This window comes from Chionomys nivalis, chromosome 7, assembly GCF_950005125.1.
Source record: "Chionomys nivalis chromosome 7, mChiNiv1.1, whole genome shotgun sequence".
Taxonomy (NCBI): domain Eukaryota; kingdom Metazoa; phylum Chordata; class Mammalia; order Rodentia; family Cricetidae; genus Chionomys; species Chionomys nivalis.
In genome coordinates this window covers 80425733-80445230 of record NC_080092.1, presented here as the reverse complement: position 1 = coordinate 80445230, position 19498 = coordinate 80425733, and the positions used below count along the sequence as shown (strand labels likewise).

At 51.0% G+C, this 19498-nt stretch overlaps 1 protein-coding gene across 2 annotated transcripts in view; it reads left to right on the top strand.

Annotated features, from left to right (window-relative positions):
• Positions 1 to 1749: 1749 nt before the first annotated feature.
• Acly (ATP citrate lyase) overlaps positions 1750 to 19498 on the top strand; it is a 50256-nt gene continuing 32507 nt past the window's right edge. The window contains exons 1-12 of one of the 2 annotated variants that reach the window (XM_057774414.1): positions 1750 to 1908; positions 6304 to 6469; positions 8022 to 8144; positions 9786 to 9848; positions 10424 to 10614; positions 11059 to 11138; positions 12931 to 13061; positions 13810 to 13928; positions 14762 to 14898; positions 15570 to 15631; positions 16993 to 17110; positions 19135 to 19289. In XM_057774414.1, coding sequence (XP_057630397.1) covers positions 6311 to 6469; positions 8022 to 8144; positions 9786 to 9848; positions 10424 to 10614; positions 11059 to 11138; positions 12931 to 13061; positions 13810 to 13928; positions 14762 to 14898; positions 15570 to 15631; positions 16993 to 17110; positions 19135 to 19289 — 1338 coding nt within the window. In that variant the 5' untranslated portion in view covers positions 1750 to 1908; positions 6304 to 6310. The remainder of the gene's footprint in view (positions 1909 to 6303; positions 6470 to 8021; positions 8145 to 9785; positions 9849 to 10423; positions 10615 to 11058; positions 11139 to 12930; positions 13062 to 13809; positions 13929 to 14761; positions 14899 to 15569; positions 15632 to 16992; positions 17111 to 19134; positions 19290 to 19498) is intronic. The other variant, XM_057774415.1, reaches the window with a different exon arrangement.

Below are 19498 nucleotides of genomic sequence, written 5' to 3'. Positions count from 1 at the left end.
AGCCATCTCACTGGGATCTCCCACAGGCGATTCATATTAACTATGAATATTAACTCCTGCCTTCTGGGTTAGCCTGTGAAGACTCAGAATTGACTGGCCTCAGTGGTTCACATCTGTATTTCAGAGTTTGGGAAGTTGAGGCAGGAGGATAGGCGTTCAAGGTCCCTCTATTAGATTTATTAGATTACAAGTTTAAGAACAGCCTGGGCTATAGGTTACCCTGTTTCCAAAAGAAACAAACAAAAGACAATAAAAACTTTGAATTGCTGTCATCCAGAGCCTGAATTTGAGCCACTTCAGAGAAGATATTTTCTTTACTTAGGAAGAGGTAATCTTTCACAGAGGTTTGGGTAGACTCTGGGAAGACACTTTAGGTCTTCTCCCTAAACTTCAGGAGCAAGGGGCACTGCAGCAGACAAGCTGCTCTTTAAAGGATGAGTGTATGAGGGAAGGGACCAGAAGATGACATCATCAAGCAGTGCATGCCGGTCAAGCATGGGCATAGCAAGTTCAGCCACCCAGCTGCTGGCTGAAAAGGGACTGGGGGGGGGGGGCTTGGGAAAGTGTTTGCCCTGGAACTAGCTCTTGTAGACCAGGCTGGTCTCGAACTCACAGAGATCCGCCTGCCTCTGCCTCCCAAGTGCTGGGATTAAAGGCGTGCGCCACTACCGCCCGGCTACTGAGTTGTAACATTGTTGTAGGGAGCATTTGCTCCAGGGTCCCGTCCCCCCCCACCCGCTAGGGGGCACAGGCATGCTTTTTCCAAGCACCCTGGGCTGAGGCATCACCTGAGCTGATTAGAGGGTTGTTCTGGCCTCTTTCCTAGAGCTGGACAGCTGTTAGTTCAAGGAAATCTGGGGAGACCTACCGGGACCAAGGTACAAGTAGAGATGTTTCCATTCTAGGGAAGCAGTGAATCGAAGTCTTGATATCTACGGCTTTCTGATTTCACATATTCTGCCCCATTAGTTTGTGGGTACCTGTTAAACTGGACGTTCCAGTTTTGGGTTGAGGAAATATGTTCTATCTCACAAATATCAGAAAAGAAGAGATGGCTGTTCATTACTTCCAGTGTCTTAGTTAGAAGTTGGGGAAAGAAGCAAGAGGTCGGGCAGGGATAGCCCTAGTTCTAGATTAGACTCTCAGATAGATGATCATCAGCTCCGCCCAGATCCGCGCTCAGGTGAGAGAACTGGACGCGTTGGAACGATGCTTCCCTAGTTCACCCCTTCCTCCAATCTATCCTACGTCGGGCTAGCTGATAGCGTGGTCGTGTAGTCTCACCCTATGTATACTCCACAGGGTGGGTTCCAGGAGCGGAGAGGTGCCACATGTGAAAGGAAAGCAGGCATCGATTTCAAAAGCAGGGTTGATGTGGCGGCTTACAAGTGCCTAGAGTAAGAACGTCAGTCTCTCCCATGGGAGGGAGGAAAAGGATGCCAGGTCCTGCAAGAAGTGCTACAGCCATTTGAGCCAACCACCCCCTCCTTCAGCTACTTCACCCGGTGGCTGGCCGGCCCAGCCCCTGAAGCGATCAGGCCACAGCCCCCTGCTCGTAGTTTCTCCTCCTAGAGCCGCCCGGCCCATCTCCCCATCCGAGGCCCCGCCCACGGCCCCGCCTCTGCCCCGCCGTCTTCCCGGACTACAAGTCCCATCAGCCCTAGGCCAGGCCTAAGGGCGTGGCCACCACAGCAGCGAATGGGGAGGAGCTTAGAGCTCAGGCTAGGGAACGCGTGTGCCCAATCGCGGGGCCGCTCGGCCTGTGAGCTGATGGGGGGCGGGGAGAAGCCCGCTTGGGCCGGGACAAAAGCCGGATCCCGGGCAGCTGCGGGCGGCTGGAGCGATCCAGGGAGTTGGAGTAACCTGGGGCTTGCGGACAGAGAGCCGCACTCGGGCTTTCTCAAAGAGGTGAGTGCGGCAGCCGTGGGCGCGGGCGCGACCCCCAGTCCCGGCGAAGCTTCCTGCTTCCCTCCCCCAACCCGGAACCACCTCCCGGCTCCCTGGCTGGGCTCTTTCGCGCGTTCCCTGCACCTGCTTGGAACTTTCGTGCAGGTCTCAGCTTTATGGTAGTCTTCGCCCCGGCCTCGAACCGCGTGTTTACACCCTCCCAACCCTTTTCTAGTTCCCGGGAGTTTGCACGTTGCTTGCCGCCGACCTTGCCTCTCTTCCCTCCTCCGGATTCTTTTGCACGTCCTGCCTCTCTTCAGCTCCACCCAGGGCCATCTCTCGAGTCTTCCCGGTCTTTTGGGGGACACTTTTTTGAGCTCCATTCGTGTTCCCCACCGGCTACCGGGGCGGGAAGTAGAGAAGGCGGTGACTGCTCGCCGCACGCCGCCGGGCTCAAGCAGGCCCGTCCTGTTAGTTCTGTGGTGAATCCATAAAGCTCTGTGTGGAGGGAGCGGGCCCCGGCCACGCGGGCTGTGCCACCCCAGGATGCCTGAGGCCTTGCCTCCGCAGCGACGGCCCCTAAAGGGCCCTGCCTGCTAAGGAACTGTCCACGGGTTCAACCCCCAAACAACAGATGGTCGGAGTGCCCAGGAGTCTAGGCGAGGCAAGCTCCTGAGGTGTGTGTATGTGTGCGTGCTCCCGCGCGCGTGTGCAGAAGATGCTACCTTGCCTCCTGTCAGGCCTGGCAGAGGTCCGGTGCCCAGAGCCTGCTGCTTTCTCCAGTCTTGAAGTTCTGCCATGTCGGGGGCTTCCTGGCAAGGTTTTGAAAAGAACTGTAAGGAGGGCAGACAGCATTAGGGCACTTTTAGTTTGCCAGCCCACCCCGTCTGTCTTCTCCCTTTAACTGGGCTTCGTATCTCACTGTTCAGGGTCTTGGGTTTCTTTAATGTTTAGAGATAACTTCCCCAGAAGGATCCACCTCTTAGAAAGCTTCTGAAACACTCCGAGGGAGCGGTAAAGGGAGGCCGTGAACACAGAATAGCTGCTGTTTTTAATCCCCATTCAGACAGAGTGCCTGGTGCAGCGGGAATATCCCAGAGAACTCTGCCCCGATCCTCAGCTATAGGGATTGCTTGTTGTCGTCCCACCCCTACTTCCCCTAGCCCTTAAAGGGAGAGTGTTTTGTAGACCCTAAGAAATATCCACAGTAGTTCCTGTCTACCAGGGTGTCCCAGAGGAGCCTTCTTGGAGAACAGGCTTCATTCATTCATCCTTCCCTGCGGGTTGCTTCTGCTCCTGGCGCCTCTGTGAGTGTATTCAACCCTGGGCCACTCTCTGCAGAAAATACCCCATTCAACTCAAAAGGTCCCTTCCTTGGGGAGACAGAGACAGAGACAGGGAGTCAGGCGGGGGGTCGAGGAAATGGGGGTGGGATGAGAGAGAATGTGTGTGTGTGTCTGTTTGTGTCTGTGTGTTTATGTATGTCCATGTTCATGATGTGGTTTCTACTGAAGAGTTTGGGGATTATTGTTACCAGGTAACAGTTTCTGGGGTCTTGGCTCTGTTGTGAAACTATCTATCACAAATTTGACAACGTCATCAGCTGCTGGAAAAGGCAGGTTTTTTTTTTTTTTTCTTTTTTTTTGGTTTTTCGAGACAGGGTTTCTCTGTGGTTTTGAAGCCTGTCCTGGAACTAGCTCTTGTAGACCAGGCTGGTCTCGAACTCACAGAGATCCGCCTGCCTCTGCCTCCCAAATGCTGGGATTAAAGGCGTGCACCACCACTGCCCGGCATGGAAAAGGCAGTTTAAGACTTTGGGGTGCGTGTGTTGAGGGGGAGGGGGATTTCCAATCAGAGATAGGAATATACTTTGTCGCACGTTTGAGTACGTGTGTACTTCCCAAAGGGTTTCCAGATTCTGAAAAGCATAGGAAACCTCAAAGATCCATTGCTCCAAAAGGCAGGGAATCAACAATTGAAATTGTGATCGATCTCGTCTGAGGCCTCCTTGGATGTGCGAGCTGCACTGGTGAGAAGCCAGGCCTTCCTCCAGTTCTTCTGTGAGCCCTTTGTCTCAGGCTCCCCGAAAGGCGCAGTGCTTTAGTGCCATATCTTATTTTGGTTAACTGGCCACTCTTTCCTTTTTCATCTCCCTGTTATTTTGTCTTCTGACCCCACCCACCCGTGGCCTCATGGAGATGGACTGAGACTCCAGGAAATTATGATTTCCTTCAGTTGCCTAAGGTTGCTCTTTTTCTCCCTCTTCTTTGCCTTGGTTGGGTCTTGGGCTTCTTTTGGGAGGGTCCTAAATTCTGGGGATCGTTGTCATTCAGTGTCAGACTTCTGGATAGGCTTGGAGAAGGGGCGCCCTTCCCCCTGGACTGTGTGGTCCTGTTTGCTGAAGGTGTACTGATAGCTGAAAGTGGTCAGTGCCACCCCCTCCTCTTTCTGCTTAACGTGCCCTGGGCTGCACTCTGTTTGGGAGGGGGTAGGGGTGTGCCCATTCGATTTCAGGACCAGTTTTTCTGGTCTGAGTCAAGAAGGTTGGGAAATGGTACCAGAGTGGGTGGGGGTGGCAGACTCTGGGGGCAGTGGGGCTAGTTGGGGCGTCTCCTTCAGAAACAAACTGAGAGGGAGTTACAAGTCACCCCAGGAAAAGCACCACACTGGGAAGGTCTCTGAGCCCCTTTCCAGCTACCCACTTTGGGCCAGGTCCCAAGCTGAATATGCCCATTGTGGTGAATTAGAGACAGAGGGAGGCAGCCTGGCCACGATTAGCACCTGGAGCCTCTCCTGCGTGGCCTATTGGCAGGGAAGTTCAGTGTGGTCCTATGACACCTTCCCTGGGCTGGGAAAGGAGACTAACCTTCCCCTATGTGTCAGCTGGCCGGCTCCTTCACTCGCCCTCCTTGTGTGTATCTGACTTCCTCTCCCCAGCAAATTCAGCAGCTTCTGTTCTGGCCCTTTGGGAGAGATGGGCAGCCTGTCTTCATCTAGTCAGGTACTGGGCACGCATGACTGGGTTTCCTTTCTCTGTCTTGTTCCCGCAGAGTTGCTCTGGGGGAGAGTGGGTGTGTCTGGGAAGGTAGTAGACAGGAAGGATGAGTGAGTTTTCATCATAGACCCTCCCGCATCGAAGGGGGGCCAGTCTCGGGAGAAACGCGTCTCCGTTAGGCCTGCGGTGACTGTTAGGGCTCCAGTCCTGCTGGTGAGTCGGGCTTCTTGGGCAAGTTCACCCCCTCCCTCTGAACTTTGATTCCTCGTCTGAGAAATGGAATTCGGAGTCTGAGTGGACGTGATGTATGTGCTCACATGAGATGAGTTATTTCTCCCAGTACTGGGGACCAAACCCAGGCTCTTACGCATGTGAGGCAAGGGCTCTGCCACTGAGCCACACTCCCAGCCCCTAAGACAAGTTTCTTCGCACATGTCACCCAGGATAGCGTCTGCCTTCTCCCAAGTTCTGGCTCAGTTAAGGAATGACTAGTACAGGGTGGTCCCCAGAGAGGCCTCTGTTTTGCTCAAAGTTAACTGCTAAGATGATTCAGTGGGGTGGGTGGAATGATCTGTAGGTCAAAGTTCCCTGCCCTGTGAGTGGTTTGTATGTCCTTTGAGGTGGGAATCTAGTGTCCTAGGATAAATGAGCTTTGAGGGGATGTTCTCCTTCCTCCCACCCTACCAGGGCCTGTAGTCTTTGGGGGGAACGTATGTGAGTGAGTCAAGCTGGGAGGGGAATGAAACCTGGGGAGAAAATGAGGCCAGCCTGTGCAATTCCCGCAATGCTCTTCACAGGTCAGACGACATAAAGAATAGTTCTCTCTCTCTCTCTCTCTCTCTCTCTCTCTTTCTCTGTGTGTGTGTGTGTGTGTCCGTGTGTCCGCTTCAGAGAACAGCCTTCGTGTTTGGATCAAACTCTTGGTGTTTCTGGCTTCCCCTTTGGTTTGCCTTTTGCTCAGGCCAGCTAGTTTGCCCAGAGGGAATAGAGACAAGGTTAAGGTCAAGCGAAGAGTTTCAGAGGAATTGCACATTTTTTTTTTCTGTTCCCCTCCCTGCCTCTCTCCCTTCCTCCCTTCTCTCTCCCTTTCTCTTTTTGAGACAAGATTTCATACGTCCCAGGCTGGCCTTGAACTTCTGATTCTTCTCCCACTACCTCCCGGGTGATGGGATTATGGGAATACACTGCCACGTCTGGTGCCGCCTTCTTTTCTATCATTCTTCAACTCTGTGTCTCTGCTGATGAAGCTGCATTGACGACATCTCCCATCCCCATCCTAAGGCAGCTCTTTTTTCATTCTTCTGAGAAAAGCCAAGGTCTAGTTTTGTTGTTTGGGGGCAGCTAGGAGTAGATCCAACCTGCTGGGGAGATAGTGCATCTGTCTTCCTGCCCCAACTAACCAGTTCCGCTTACCCTCCCAGGTAAACCATGTCAGCCAAGGCAATCTCAGAGCAGACCGGCAAAGAGCTCCTCTACAAGTACATCTGTACCACCTCAGCCATCCAGAACCGGTTCAAGTATGCCCGGGTTACTCCTGACACAGACTGGGCACGTCTGCTGCAGGACCACCCCTGGCTGCTCAGTCAGGTGAGCTTTGCCTGCAGTCCAGGCCCTTCTTTCCAAGCTCTGAGGAGGAGAAAGTTTTTGATTTGTTGGAGGTGTCCCAAGGAGCTATGTGATTGCAGATTGGCCTATGTGTCTATAGCTGACTGAGCAGGGTCTTGAGTTTGCTCTGAGCCCTTCATGTGGACTTGGAACCAGACAAACTGGTATCAAAATCATGCTTCTCTATGAACCATGTGGCCTTGGGCAAACCATTTTATTTCTCTAGAGTTAGATTCTCTAATGTCAAATAGGATTAACACTATGAGCTATAAGGACTAGCAAGAAGCATTTCATGTGCTATCTAGCAGTTGTTAGATACTTAGCTTAAAAAAAAATAGATGCATACCTTCCTTCCTCAAAGTGGAGCATCTCACGACAATTAAGTGGGACCTTAGCCGGGCAGTGGTGGCACAGGCCTTTAATCTCAGCACTCAAGAGGCAGAGGCAGGCAGGTATCTGTGAGTTCAAGAACAGCCTGGTCTACAGAGTGAGTCTGGGACAGTCAGAACCCTGTCTTGAAAAACAAAAACAAAGAAACAAACAAAATGTGGGGCCTTGAGTCTAGCGAGATGGCTCAGCGGTTAGGATCAAGGAGAACTCCAGTTGTAGGGGATTTGGCTTTGGTTCCCAGCATCCACATAGCAGCTCACACTATCAGTAATCCCAGTTCCAGGTGATCTGATATCCTCTCCTATATACATACATGCAGGCAAAGCACTCATCCACACACAAATAAAGAAGTGGGACCTCATACTTTGTGGAAATAGCTGATGACTGACCATGAAGGGGGTCAGCCTGGGGACTAGAAGCCCTGAAGATCCTTCTGTAGCATATTTAGCTGGCTTCGGGGAGCACTTAGACTTCTGGCAGACCCAGACAAAGCCTTACGCTGTTGTTTTGTTTTTTCCCTTGCTGAGACAGTTGGGAAGGTAGTGAATTTCTTGGTCCTGGAGCAAAGGACTGATTGCCTGGCCTGTTGTGGTTGTGTTTAGACATAGGAATGGGGTTGGTCAAATTATTTCCTTTTTTTTTTTTTTTTTTTTTTTTTTTGGTTTTTCGAGATAGGGTTTCTCTGTGGCTTTGGAGCCTGTCCTGGAACTAGCTCTTGTAGACCAGGCTGGTCTCGAACTCACAGAGATCCGCCTACCTCTGCCTCCCAAGTGCTGGGATTAAAGGCGTGCGCCACCACCGCCCGGCTCAAATTATTTCCAAAGGTCCTTTGTCATCCTAAGGTTCTGTCCTAAATCTTTTCGTGCAAGAGAGGACTGGTCCATGCTCTAAATGTGATTAAATGAAGCAGCTAATACCTCCCATGGAGAAAGTCAGAGCCCACTCATTCATGAGTGTTCCCTGAACTTCTGCTCTGTGCCAGGTTCATCCTGGCTGTCTTCTGGTGGCCAAAAGATTTGACTGGGGTAGGTAAGGAAAGTGGTCCTGATGGATAAACGTGAGAGCAGGGGATGAAAAGCCATACAACTTCACTTTCTATACGGCTTCTTCCTTCTTTACTAAGTTCCAACCCTTTTTATTTCAGAGCTTGGTGGTCAAGCCAGATCAACTGATCAAACGTCGAGGAAAGCTTGGCCTAGTCGGGGTCAACCTCACTCTGGATGGAGTCAAATCCTGGCTAAAACCTCGACTGGGACACGAGGCCACCGTGAGTCTTGCTGTAGGGAGTCAGGGTGGTAGTAATATGGTAACCTGCAGCTCAACCAACCTATGACTCCCAGCCCAACCTGCCCCATAGTGATGGAGAGCGATGGAGTGTGGGACTGGCCTGGCTGCAGCCCCGTCTTGGTGGTCATTCCCAGCTCCTTCATCAGGAAACCAACCTAGTGATAGTGCTTCAGATAAGATGTGCCACATTTGTGACCCCAGAACAATTAGAGAGCCAGAAACTGTGACCACCAGCGTGGAGCTAGGACAAAGGCTCGTTCTGGGAACTGCTTGCTCTCTGGTTTCCACATTAAAGTTGTGGGTGTCGAGGCTTACAAAGAAGGTGAATTAAAGCAAAATGAGAAGGGGAGCTGCAGAATTGTCGGGCAAGAGAGAGATGTTGGGTGGAGAGCCATGGACGAGGACAGTTACTAACGTTGAGGAGGAAGTTTAGCTCTCCCAGCTCAGTGATTACTATCAGCTCTGAGGATGAGAGCAAGGAAGCTAAGCAATGCTTGGTGATAAAACTGTGTTTTTTCTCCTCTTTGCTCTCCAAGGGAGGTGGAAAAGAGGTGGAGGTGGGTGGGGTCTGAAGTTTGGCTTAGCCCCGGGAGGATGTGTGTCTGTGTCTGCTTGGCACAGAGTTCTGCAGAGACTGGTGCCCCTCAGGGATAGGCACAGGGATGAGGTGTTGGCTACACTGGGGAGGTGGCATCGGAGACACCTTCCTCCATGGTGGCTTCCTCTAAGCAACTCTGTTTGTTTCCTAGATTCTGGTCCTTGTAGGTAAAGATGGATCTTTGAAGCTGCTCATGGGTCCAGGGCTGGAGGGATCTGACCTTTGAGTTCCCAGGCCCCTGTGGAGAGTGTGGTGGGGCTGGGTACTGAACAGTGTCCCCAGGGAGCACATCATGCTCCCTTCCTAGCAGGCTGACAGGAGGGAGATGTCACAGACATCTGAGCTGGCAGCAGCGCGGACCGGCTGGAGCAGCTCATTACCTCTGATGGATCACTGTCTGCTCCCTGACTCAGCAATGACGTACAGGCGGGCAGGCGGGCAGGTGGGGGGTTCAGGGGATGAGGGCTGTCTCGCCTCTGCTGCCGCCAGGGACCCACTCAAGCTGATTAGCTCTGCAGGCCTGTTGTCTTCAGCCAGGAAACACAGGAGGGAGAGTTTGCCCTAATCAGCCTCTGGCTCTCCTCTCCCTTGCCCGTCAGGCCTGAACTCATGTCCTCGGGCTAGGTCACAGTGTCTACCTCAGGGCAAAGTAGTGTGCCCTTACCACGGTACCCAAGTTCCCATCGCCCTCCTTGACTGCCCGGGCTAGCGAGATTGGTCAGTGGGTAAGGTGCTTGCCATCAGGCCTGGCGACCTCTGTTTGATTCTTGGGATCCACATGGTGGAGGGAGCTCTGAACTATCGTCCGATCTCCACATGCTTGACATGACATGCATATACTCCTGCCCCCTTCCCAAGTGTAATAAAAGCAGAAGTGTGAAGAGGGACTCTCCTGAGAACCTCTCATGTTTATCTGTGACCCGTCGTCCTGACTTTTGGAGAAATCTGTTTGCCGCTTGAGATGGTAATACCTTGTGAAGAATACGTCATGCGTCTCAGCTGTCTCCCTAAATTTCTCCATAGGTCGGCAAGGCCAAAGGCTTCCTCAAGAACTTCCTGATTGAACCTTTTGTGCCCCACAGTCAGGTATGTGAGGCAGTGCCAAGCCGGATCGTCTTCCTTCTTCAGCTTTGTGGTTGTCCCCCTAAAATGATGAGAGATTGGGGTGCCTTAGGGAATAGCCAAGGGGACCAGGGGTCTCCAAAACTGTGGCAAAGGTCTGGAGGAAATTATGAATAAGCAATCCGTGGTGAAGGAATTCAGAATGAGAGCTGGTTTTTTGGTTTTTTTTTTTTTTTTTTTTTTTCAAGACAGGGTTTCTCTGTGGTTTTGAAGCCTCTCCTGGAACTAGCTCTTGTAGACCAGGCTGGTCTCGAACTCACAGAGAATGAGAGCTGGTAACAGCGGACTTTGTAATGTTGGGATAGGAAGGACTTGAAGGCAGGACTCCTTCAAAATGGAACACTCTGACTCAGCTAAGGAGGTTGGGTTCTTGTCTTTCCTTGTCCACTAGCAGTCCCCTTGTCAGGGTTTAGAAATGAGACCACGGTCTGGCGCCCTCCTCTGGCGTGTGGGTATACATGGAGACCACGGGGGTCGGGTTCTGCTCCTGGGCTAAGACCTTCCGACCCCCCCCCCTTCATGCTGTCTTTATTTTCAAGGCTGAGGAGTTCTATGTGTGCATCTATGCTACTCGGGAAGGAGACTACGTCCTGTTCCACCATGAAGGGGGTGTGGATGTGGGCGACGTGGATGCCAAAGCCCAGAAGCTGCTCGTAGGTGTGGATGAGAAGCTGAACGCTGAAGACATTAAGAGGCACCTGTTGGCCCACGCCCCTGAAGACAAGAAAGAGTTGAGTTCCGAGAGGGATGATGTGGGCACGACTAGGGACGAGAAGACCAATGCACTGGGCTCTGGGTACAGGAGAGAGAAAGTAGAGTGGGCCTCCCTGCTTGGGAATAAGGGGTGGGTACAGCTTTGTCCTGAGGAAGGGAGCCACGTTTTCAGGAGGGTGTTGGCTTGGAATCAGTCTGCAGTATGCCAGCCTCGTCCCTCACCTCCTGGCCCCTGTCTGTCTGGCACTCTTCCAGCTCTGAGCTTGACAGATTCTTTCCGCCTCAGTGTTTGAAGAGTGACATCTAAGGGAGCAGGGTTGGCAGAGGACAATGGAGGCAGAAGGGTCAGGAGTGGAGAAGTGAGCTGGGCTGTCAGAGGCAGTGAGATTGCTACAGGGAAGGGGTGGGAATGGAGTCCTGACTGATGGGTTAACTGGTCCTCTTTCCCTTTCCCTTCTAGAGTCCTGGTCAGCTTCATCTCTGGCCTGTTCAATTTCTACGAGGATCTGTACTTTACCTACCTTGAGATCAACCCCCTTGGTAATGAGCTTTGTTTGCTGGGGCAGAATGGGGAGGGGCCCCCATGCCTACAGTAACCCTGGCTTTGGTGTTCAGAGAGCCTGGGCCCTCCTGCCAGAACGCGATACAGAATTTCTCTGGGGTACCTAGGGAGTCACCATAAGGAGTGGTCTCCAGTGCCAGCTCCTGTTTCTGAGCACCTAAACTGTAACTTTAGCCAACTCCAACTTCTTTCTTTGCCCTTAATTTGTCCCACTCTGGGGAAGTTCTGACTTTGGTCTGTCTGTTGGGTTGTTCCTGTCTGCAGGTTAGGCTTCCCAGGCTCTGATCTGATCCTCTCTGTACCCTTGGAGGCCTCACTAGCCCTCCCTCGGTTGGTCAATCATTTACTACCCCTAACACCAAGAAGAGTGGCTACAGGCTCTCAAGCTGTGAAGGAAACAGATGGCCTGGCAGATTCTAGCTAGGCCTCTCGGGGCAGAGTCCAAGAAGAAGGGAATTACTAAATTCCAGCTGAGGATGCAGCCCCTCTAGTGGGCCAGATGGCTGTGTGCTAACTTAATTAGCTAAATGGCCTGAGAAGAAATATGGATGCTTAGTGAAGCGTTGCAGATGAATATGCTGGCCTGGGGCCCAGAGCACTCTGGGGTACTTTGCACCAAACAATGGGACTTCCTTAGCTAGACCACAGAAGACCCAGATATACACACCAGGGCTTCTAACTGCAGTGGTGCATGCATGTATGTGTGGGTGTGCGGTAGCAGTAGTGCATGCATGCATGTGTGGGTGTGCGGTAGCAGTGGTGCATGCATGTATGTGTGGGTGTGCAGTAGCAGTGGTGGTACTAGGATTTGAACCTAAGACCTAGACCAACAAGGTTTTTGTTGTTGTTTTGGGTGGTGTCTGTGTGTGTTTTAAGATACATTTATTATGTATACAATGTTTTGCCTGCATGTATGTCTGCACATCAGAAGAGGGCACTAGATCTTATTATAGATGGTTGTGAGCCGCCATGTGGTTGCTAGGAATTGAACTCAGGACCTTGGAAGAGCAACCAGTCGGTGCTCTTAACCTCTGAGCCATCTCTCCAGCTCCAGTTTTTTTTGTTTTTGTTTTGTTTTTTGTTATTTTGAAGTAGGGTATAGTCTAGTCCACACTAGCCTCAAGCTCACTATATAGCTGAGGATGACATTGGTCCTCTCGTTTGTCCTCTGCTCCCATGCCTTCTTCAGCAGTTTTTATTATTATTTAAATTAATTTTAAAGATTTCATATTTGTGTATGTGTGTGTATTATGCATGCCATGTGTGCCTGTGGTGACCAGAATGACTGTCTGATGACTGGAGTTACAAGCAGTTGTTTGCTGCCCCACATGTGTGGGTTCTGGGTCTGGCTCTAGAAGAACAATAAGCTCTCTTAACCACCAAGCCGCTGATCCTTCTCACCAGCCCTTTCTTCATGTTTTAATATATTATTTGGTGTAGGGCCTCTCCCATCTACTACCAACTCTAGAAAACAGATTTTGTTTTGTTTTATGGGAAGTTTATGGGTAGGCCAATGCTTGAATATTCAAAACAAGGAGTATGGCATTTTACGAAGATGTCCAAACTTGCCATGGCAGCTAACCAGTCTCCTTTGACCTTTTACCTGAAGGTCAGCGAGTGGGAAGTGTGTGAGGACCGTTGACTGATTTACGGTTACTAGGCGTGTGTAAAGTACATGGGCTGCACCTGGAGGAGTCTGGAGGGATGGTTCAGAAGCCCATGGTGGCCTCACCGTAAAGCTGGTGCCTGACTGCTTTGATTTTTCTCTAGTGGTGACCAAAGATGGCGTCTACATCCTAGACTTGGCGGCTAAGGTGGACGCCACAGCTGACTACATCTGCAAAGTGAAGTGGGGTGATATAGAGTTTCCTCCCCCATTTGGGCGTGAGGCATATCCAGAGGTGAGGCGGGTTTGGGGAGGACATGGAGGGTGACGGGGCCCAGGAGACAGCGTGACTAATCCTAGACAATCATTTGGTCCCCATCTTGGCTCTGTATTTGGCAGGAAAAGAAAAATGGAGAACCATTTAATTTTCTTAAAATCCCAGGGAGGCTGGGGGTTCAGAATGGGAATCAGTCAAGCCTCTGCCTCCTGGCCAGAAATCCTTTTAGGCATCACTCTCAATCAGCCTCTGTCCTCTTCACTTGATTTGTTGCTTCTTGATAATTCTAAGTGGCTCTCCCCGACCCTGACGGGAAGGCTCTTCTCCTGGCCACTGGCTGAGAATTTTAATTGCTGCTCCCCACCGCAGCAGGATCAGGCCTGTGTGAAGTCATCTAGCTGGACTGGAGGGAGGAAGAGGGCTGGGGGGGACACGGATGTGGGATGAGCTGAGGTAGGAGCTGCTGTGGGGAGAGCGATGAAAGCAGCAGGACCTGGCGGGGCCTGGACTTGGGCAGAGGACCAGGGACTTGAAGTCAGGGGATGGAGCTGAGAAACTTGTTTGCCTGATGTAGGCGACTTTGGTATTTTAAAGATGCTATCGTATTCTGTCCCAGGCCTGGGGCCTTACAGTTCCCCATTCCCCATCCCACTATAGTGATTGGATAACTCCTTATTGTGCCTTCAGATGGAGAGCTGTGGTATTGGGGTTTTGGACCTTGTGTAGGGGGTGCTCAAAAGGCCACCTGTGCTTGTTTGTTCCTCAGGAAGCCTATATTGCAGACCTGGATGCCAAAAGTGGGGCAAGCTTGAAACTGACCTTGCTGAACCCCAAGGGGAGGATCTGGACCATGGTTGCTGGGGGTGGCGCCTCCGTCGTATACAGGTGACAGGAAGGAGGGGGGCAGATACCTCCAGCCAGTCCACCCACCTAGTGTCTATAGGTGGATTGCCTGGAGTCCCTAGTTTCTCACCTATCTGTGGTCTATGAACTTACTGAAGAGATGAAAGCAATGGCATCCTTGAGGATTTCAAGTGGCTCTGGGGCCACCTGCCCTGTGCATAGTGTCTTCTGCAACCTTATTTAGTTCAAAATGGTTTCATGGTTGAAGTTTTTATAGTTGGTGATGTGTGCCTCATAGAAAAGTAGCAAAAATAGAAAAGTAAAACAAAACAAAAAGTATGCGAGAAAGTAAAAGCCGCTCACCCATTCGGCATGGGGTCACCCCCGAGAACACCTCACTCTGCTCTCCTGCAGCATTTTAATGCCTAGATAAACATTTGCACTTTTTCACGTTATGGAACTATCAGGACCTCGTTTTATTCCCTTCTCAACAACTGGCAGTTGTTTTTTTCTCGGAAATTACAGTAGATGTACGGATCTGCCACAGCTCTCCGGCTGCCCTAGCTACTGCCGTTTGCTCCCTGAGGACTCTTGAAAATGCTAGTTCTTGTATCTTTGGGCCATGTCGGGCAGCTGCTCACTGTTCATTTTACCCACACTTTGTGCCCAGAACCTTGGTGCTCTGAGGCTGGCAAAGTGCTCTGCCCCGGGGGAGTCTCATGGCACACCGACCTTCAAGTGTGGCTTGCGTGGGGGTTGAAGGCTATAGGTCTGCGAGGCCAGTTCTGCAAGCTGACTCGGGAATGATGGTCAGCTCTGTACAGGTGTGACTCCTCTGCCCGGAGCAAGCGCTGAGTTCTGTGTCTCTCTGGCAGTGATACCATCTGTGATCTTGGAGGTGTCAATGAACTGGCGAATTACGGAGAGTATTCGGGTGCTCCCAGCGAACAACAGACCTATGACTATGCCAAGACCATCCTCTCACTTATGACTCGGGAGAAGCACCCAGATGGTGAGACCCCAGCATGAGTGCATGGGGGTGTACACACGCTTTCTGGGGTGTCACGGTGTGTGGAACAGACTTGTGCTAGGAATCACTGAAGCCACGGCCCTGTCCCTTCCAATTTGGGATTAGGCATTTAATTTCGGGGTCTCTGTTTTTCGCAGTACGGATGGACACTGACAACATCAGTCAGAGGTGCTTGTGTTGGGCAAGTAGAGCATGTGGAACTCAGCTTATGTATCAATAGCGAGCTGGAGGAGGGAAGGCTGTGCCATGCTGTTGCTGTAATGAATATAGACTTGTAGCTTAGCGATGTCTTCCAGCTTACCAGGCTTTGTGACTCCCAGTGTCCCTATCCCACCTTCCCAGTTTTACGGCTATATGTTACCAGTTCCCCTTTAAGGGAGAGAGAAGAAAAAGTGAGATTGCCAGCGGAGGTATCAGGACACCAAGCTGGAAGTAAGATAGAGACTGTAGGGTTGAGCCATCACCTCTGGGTAAGGCGGGTAGTGGAGAGCTGAGCTGATACAGCTGAGTGGCTGTTTTGGGAGAGCATCCTACTCGCTCCCTGTACCTCTTTGCTCACAGGAGCCAGAACATCCTCAGTTCAATTAATTCCTGGGCTGAGCTCAAGTGTTTTTATCCCTCTAACTTTGACTTCATTTTTACTCCCAATCCAGGCAAGATCCTCATCATCGGAGGCAGCATTGCAAACTTCACCAATGTGGCTGCCACCTTCAAGGTAACTAGGTGTGAGCAGCGGTAGCTGTGGTTCCTAGGGAAAATGGGCTTGGGAACAGCAAAGTTTGAGCCTGAGGCAAGTTCCTGTGCATTGCCTTTGTCCTATTAAGGGCTTGTGACCTAGGTTCCGTCTGTCTGTCTTTTTTGGTGTTAGAGATTGAACCCTGGCCGAGGGTCCTTGTGGAGGAAGCAGAAGACTGGAGATGTGGCTCTGAAGCTGTGTGTCTCTGCAGTTAGCACTTGCTGGAAAATAGCTCTCCCATCTGCAGTGGGGTGGGGGGAGTTGAAGGTTTGCTTTCTCATCTCAGAACCAGTTCTCAGAGACTCGACAGGACTGTCCTCATTCTCAGCACTGATTCGCTGGGTTCTCTGCACTTGCGGGTCTCAGTCACCAGTCCTTGCTCCAGAACGTTGGGAAGAGATGACCTCATCCGGCCAGAGTCCTCTGAGTCTGTGTCCCTGTGCATGGCCATGAGTCTGGAACTTGGGAACATGCTTTTAAAAAAACATGGCTCCAGTCCACAAAGATGAGAGAGCTACCATTTCTCAGATGTCACCCCTTCAGGCTAGCCTCTCAGAGGACTGTTCATTATTTCATGTCATGGTGCTCACTGCAGCTTTTCAGAAACATGCCACATGTGGTCATCCCATCTATGTCTTGAGAATAATAGTTTCCACATTGAAAGTCTGAGCTCCCAGTAAGTAAAGTACCACAGCTCATCAGGTCTTCCTACAGCAGGGTCTCCTGAATTGGGCCTGATTTGTTGAAGTGAGTTTGCATCCACAATTTTAGTTTGGGCGTGTCCTGCAGTGCAGATAGCATCCTTGTTGAGGGGATGGTTGGGCATCAAGCAGGAATTGTGTAACATCCTATGACATGCTTTTGGTGATAGAAGCTAGATTTCAAGTCAGCATTCTGTTTGGAGAAGTGTGGCCTCTGATTTTCCAGACTGCTCCCTAAATCACTGAGGCGGTGTTTGACATACTGAGAAGCCTTGCATAGGACCTTGACATAGCATAGCCCCCCTCCCCAATCACAGTAAGAGATAAGAATGATTGCAGCCAGAACGAGAGACCCGGAAGCACTGTTTTGGCGGTCGAGTGTGCCAGAGTCTTGAGAGATATGGTTCTTGGCTGCTCTGTGGTCATTCCTCAACACAAGGGGCTGCATGTTGGGCCTGTAGTTTTGCAGTTCACGCAGCTTATTTCTGTGATCCTCTGTAGTCTTGACCACTAGGGCCTGCTGTGCCATGTGAGAGTGGGCCTTTTCTGTACACCTGTGCATTTGTTTATCGTGGTTATAAATTGATTGTGGCTGCTTTGTTTTAACTGTATGTTCTGTGGTCCTTTGACTTTCTTTAGGGCATTGTGAGAGCAATCCGCGATTACCAGGGTCCCCTGAAGGAGCATGAGGTCACAATCTTTGTCCGAAGAGGTGGCCCCAACTATCAAGAGGGATTGAGAGTGATGGGGGAAGTTGGTAAGATGGGGACTTTTTCTTACCTTTTTCAAGACAGGGTTTTCCTGTGTAGTCCAGCCTGTCCTGGAACATGCTCTGTAGTTTGAGACCAGGCTGACATCAAACTCACAGAAATCTGCCTGCTTCTGTCTCCTGAGTACTTGGATTAAAGGTGTGTGCAACCACTACCCTCTGGTTTTGGTTTTTGGTTTTTAGTTTTTTGAGATGGTTTCTCTGTAACTGCTTTGGAGCCTATCCTGGAACTCACTCTGTAGACCAGGCTGGCCTCTAACTCACAGAGATCCACCTGCCTCTGCCTCCCAAGTGCTGGGATTAAAGGCGTACAGCACCACTGCTCAGCCATTTTTTTTTTAAAGATTATTTTAGGTGTATGAGTGTTTTGCCTGCATATATATATGTGTACTGTGTGCAGTGCCTGGAGCCACAGATAACAAAAGAGGGCTTAGGAGTTTCTACAACTGCTGTTAAAGATGGTTGTGAGCCACTATTTGGGTGCTAGGAATTGAACCTGGGTCCTCTGCAAGAGCCACAAGTGCTCTTAACTGCTGAGTCATCCCTCCAGCATCTAGCATCCTCTCCCTTCTGTCTGCAAAGTCTGTGGCATGTCTCCTTGACTGTCCTGGAAAAGGCTCCTTGGATCCTTCTGTGCTCTACCACACCCTGGTGAAGGTCTGCAAATTGAGAATGACTGGGCTCTGCATTTAACAAATACAGAATGCTTGCTCTGTGTCAAGTAGTGTGCCGAGTCCTAGAGCTTTAGCGTGACTGTAATGTCATGTCATGCTGAATGCCAGGGAGTAATTAAAGGGGACAAGTGACTCGACAAGGGGTAACATTTTAGTAGAGACCTGGAGCAGGAGAATACAGCTTAGGAATGATCTCTGCGGAGGAGAGGACACACTCCAAGGCTCTACAGTGGAGAGTGTGTGTGTGTATGTGAGAGTGTGAGTGCGTGCATGCGTGTGTGTGTGTGTTTGTGTGTGTGTGTGTGGTGGGACCCATAGACTGGGTAGACTAGATCAAGACGGAGGAGGTGGGGCTGTACAGGTCCCGTACAGCCCTGGCAGTGACCTGAGTTGGGAGTCTATTCTGCATTCGAGCAGAGAAACAGCATGCTTTGACTTGGTTCCTGTGTGAAGAGAAGCTGGAAGGGTGGCTAACGTAGAAACAGGCCACCTAGAAGATGTGGAAGCATTTTAGAAAAGCAGTTCTCTTGATGTGGCGTTCCAGAAAGTGACAAATAGATGACATTCTTGTCAGTGATCTTGATGTCTGATTGAAAAAGGCAAGACCTTTCCATCTTTCCATTTTCTAAAATTCAGTATCAGTGGCAAACTCCCCACCCCACCAGTCACCTAATGTGGTACCAAGTGCTAGTGTCCATCTGTTCATCTGAAGTGATGCCAGGTACGGTGGCACACACCTGTAGTCCCAGCATTCAGGTAGCAGAGGCAGGTGGATCTGCTGGTCTACAGAGAAAGTTCCAGGCCAGCAGAGCCACATAGTAAGACTTTATCTCAAAGAACAAAACAGTGAAGGAGATGCAGGAGACAGGGTCGTGTGGAGGGTGTGCCACTAAGGCTAGGGAGGCTAACAGCTGGCGTTTGTGTTGAGCTCAGTGATGGGGGAGCAGCAGGTGAAGGTGCCAACTCTCTGTAGGAGAAGCAAGGCCAGTGCCCCAGGGGAGCCAGCTAAGGGTATTTAGAAACAGACCAGACCAGCGAGTCAGGCCCAGGTGAAGAATGGAGGAGTGTGGGAAGCCGGGATCCAGGTGCTCAGAGGTGCATGCTGATCCGCTTTTGGCACCTGCCTGCCGGTGATGCTGCTGCTTCCTCTCCTTGTCAATAGGTGATCTTTCGAAAGACTGGTTTAGTGGTGAAATCCTGAACAGCTGATTTGTCTCGGTAATCAGTCTTGTCCTCACAGTGCCGGGCATTGAGCAAGACTGTCAAGGGGCCTCTGCAGAGTCCCTTGGACTAGGCACTTACTCCAGATCTTGAATCATGGGCTTTTTCCTTCCACAGGGAAGACCACTGGAATCCCCATCCATGTCTTTGGCACAGAAACTCACATGACGGCTATTGTGGGCATGGCCCTGGGCCACAGACCCATCCCCAACCAGCCACCCACAGCAGCTCACACTGCCAACTTCCTCCTTAATGCCAGCGGGAGCACATCGGTAGGTGAAGCTTGCCTCCATCCCCCACTGTCCTACAAAGGACACGCTGTCCCTCTTCTGGCATTTAGGGGGATAGGAGGATACTGGGATGTTGGTACAAGGTTATGATCAAGTCAAGGTAAAGTAATGGAGAGACTAAAGGTTTTTAAATCAAACCCGAGTTCAAATCTTGACTGTCCTTGAAGAGAGGGGAACTTTAGCAGGTGCCT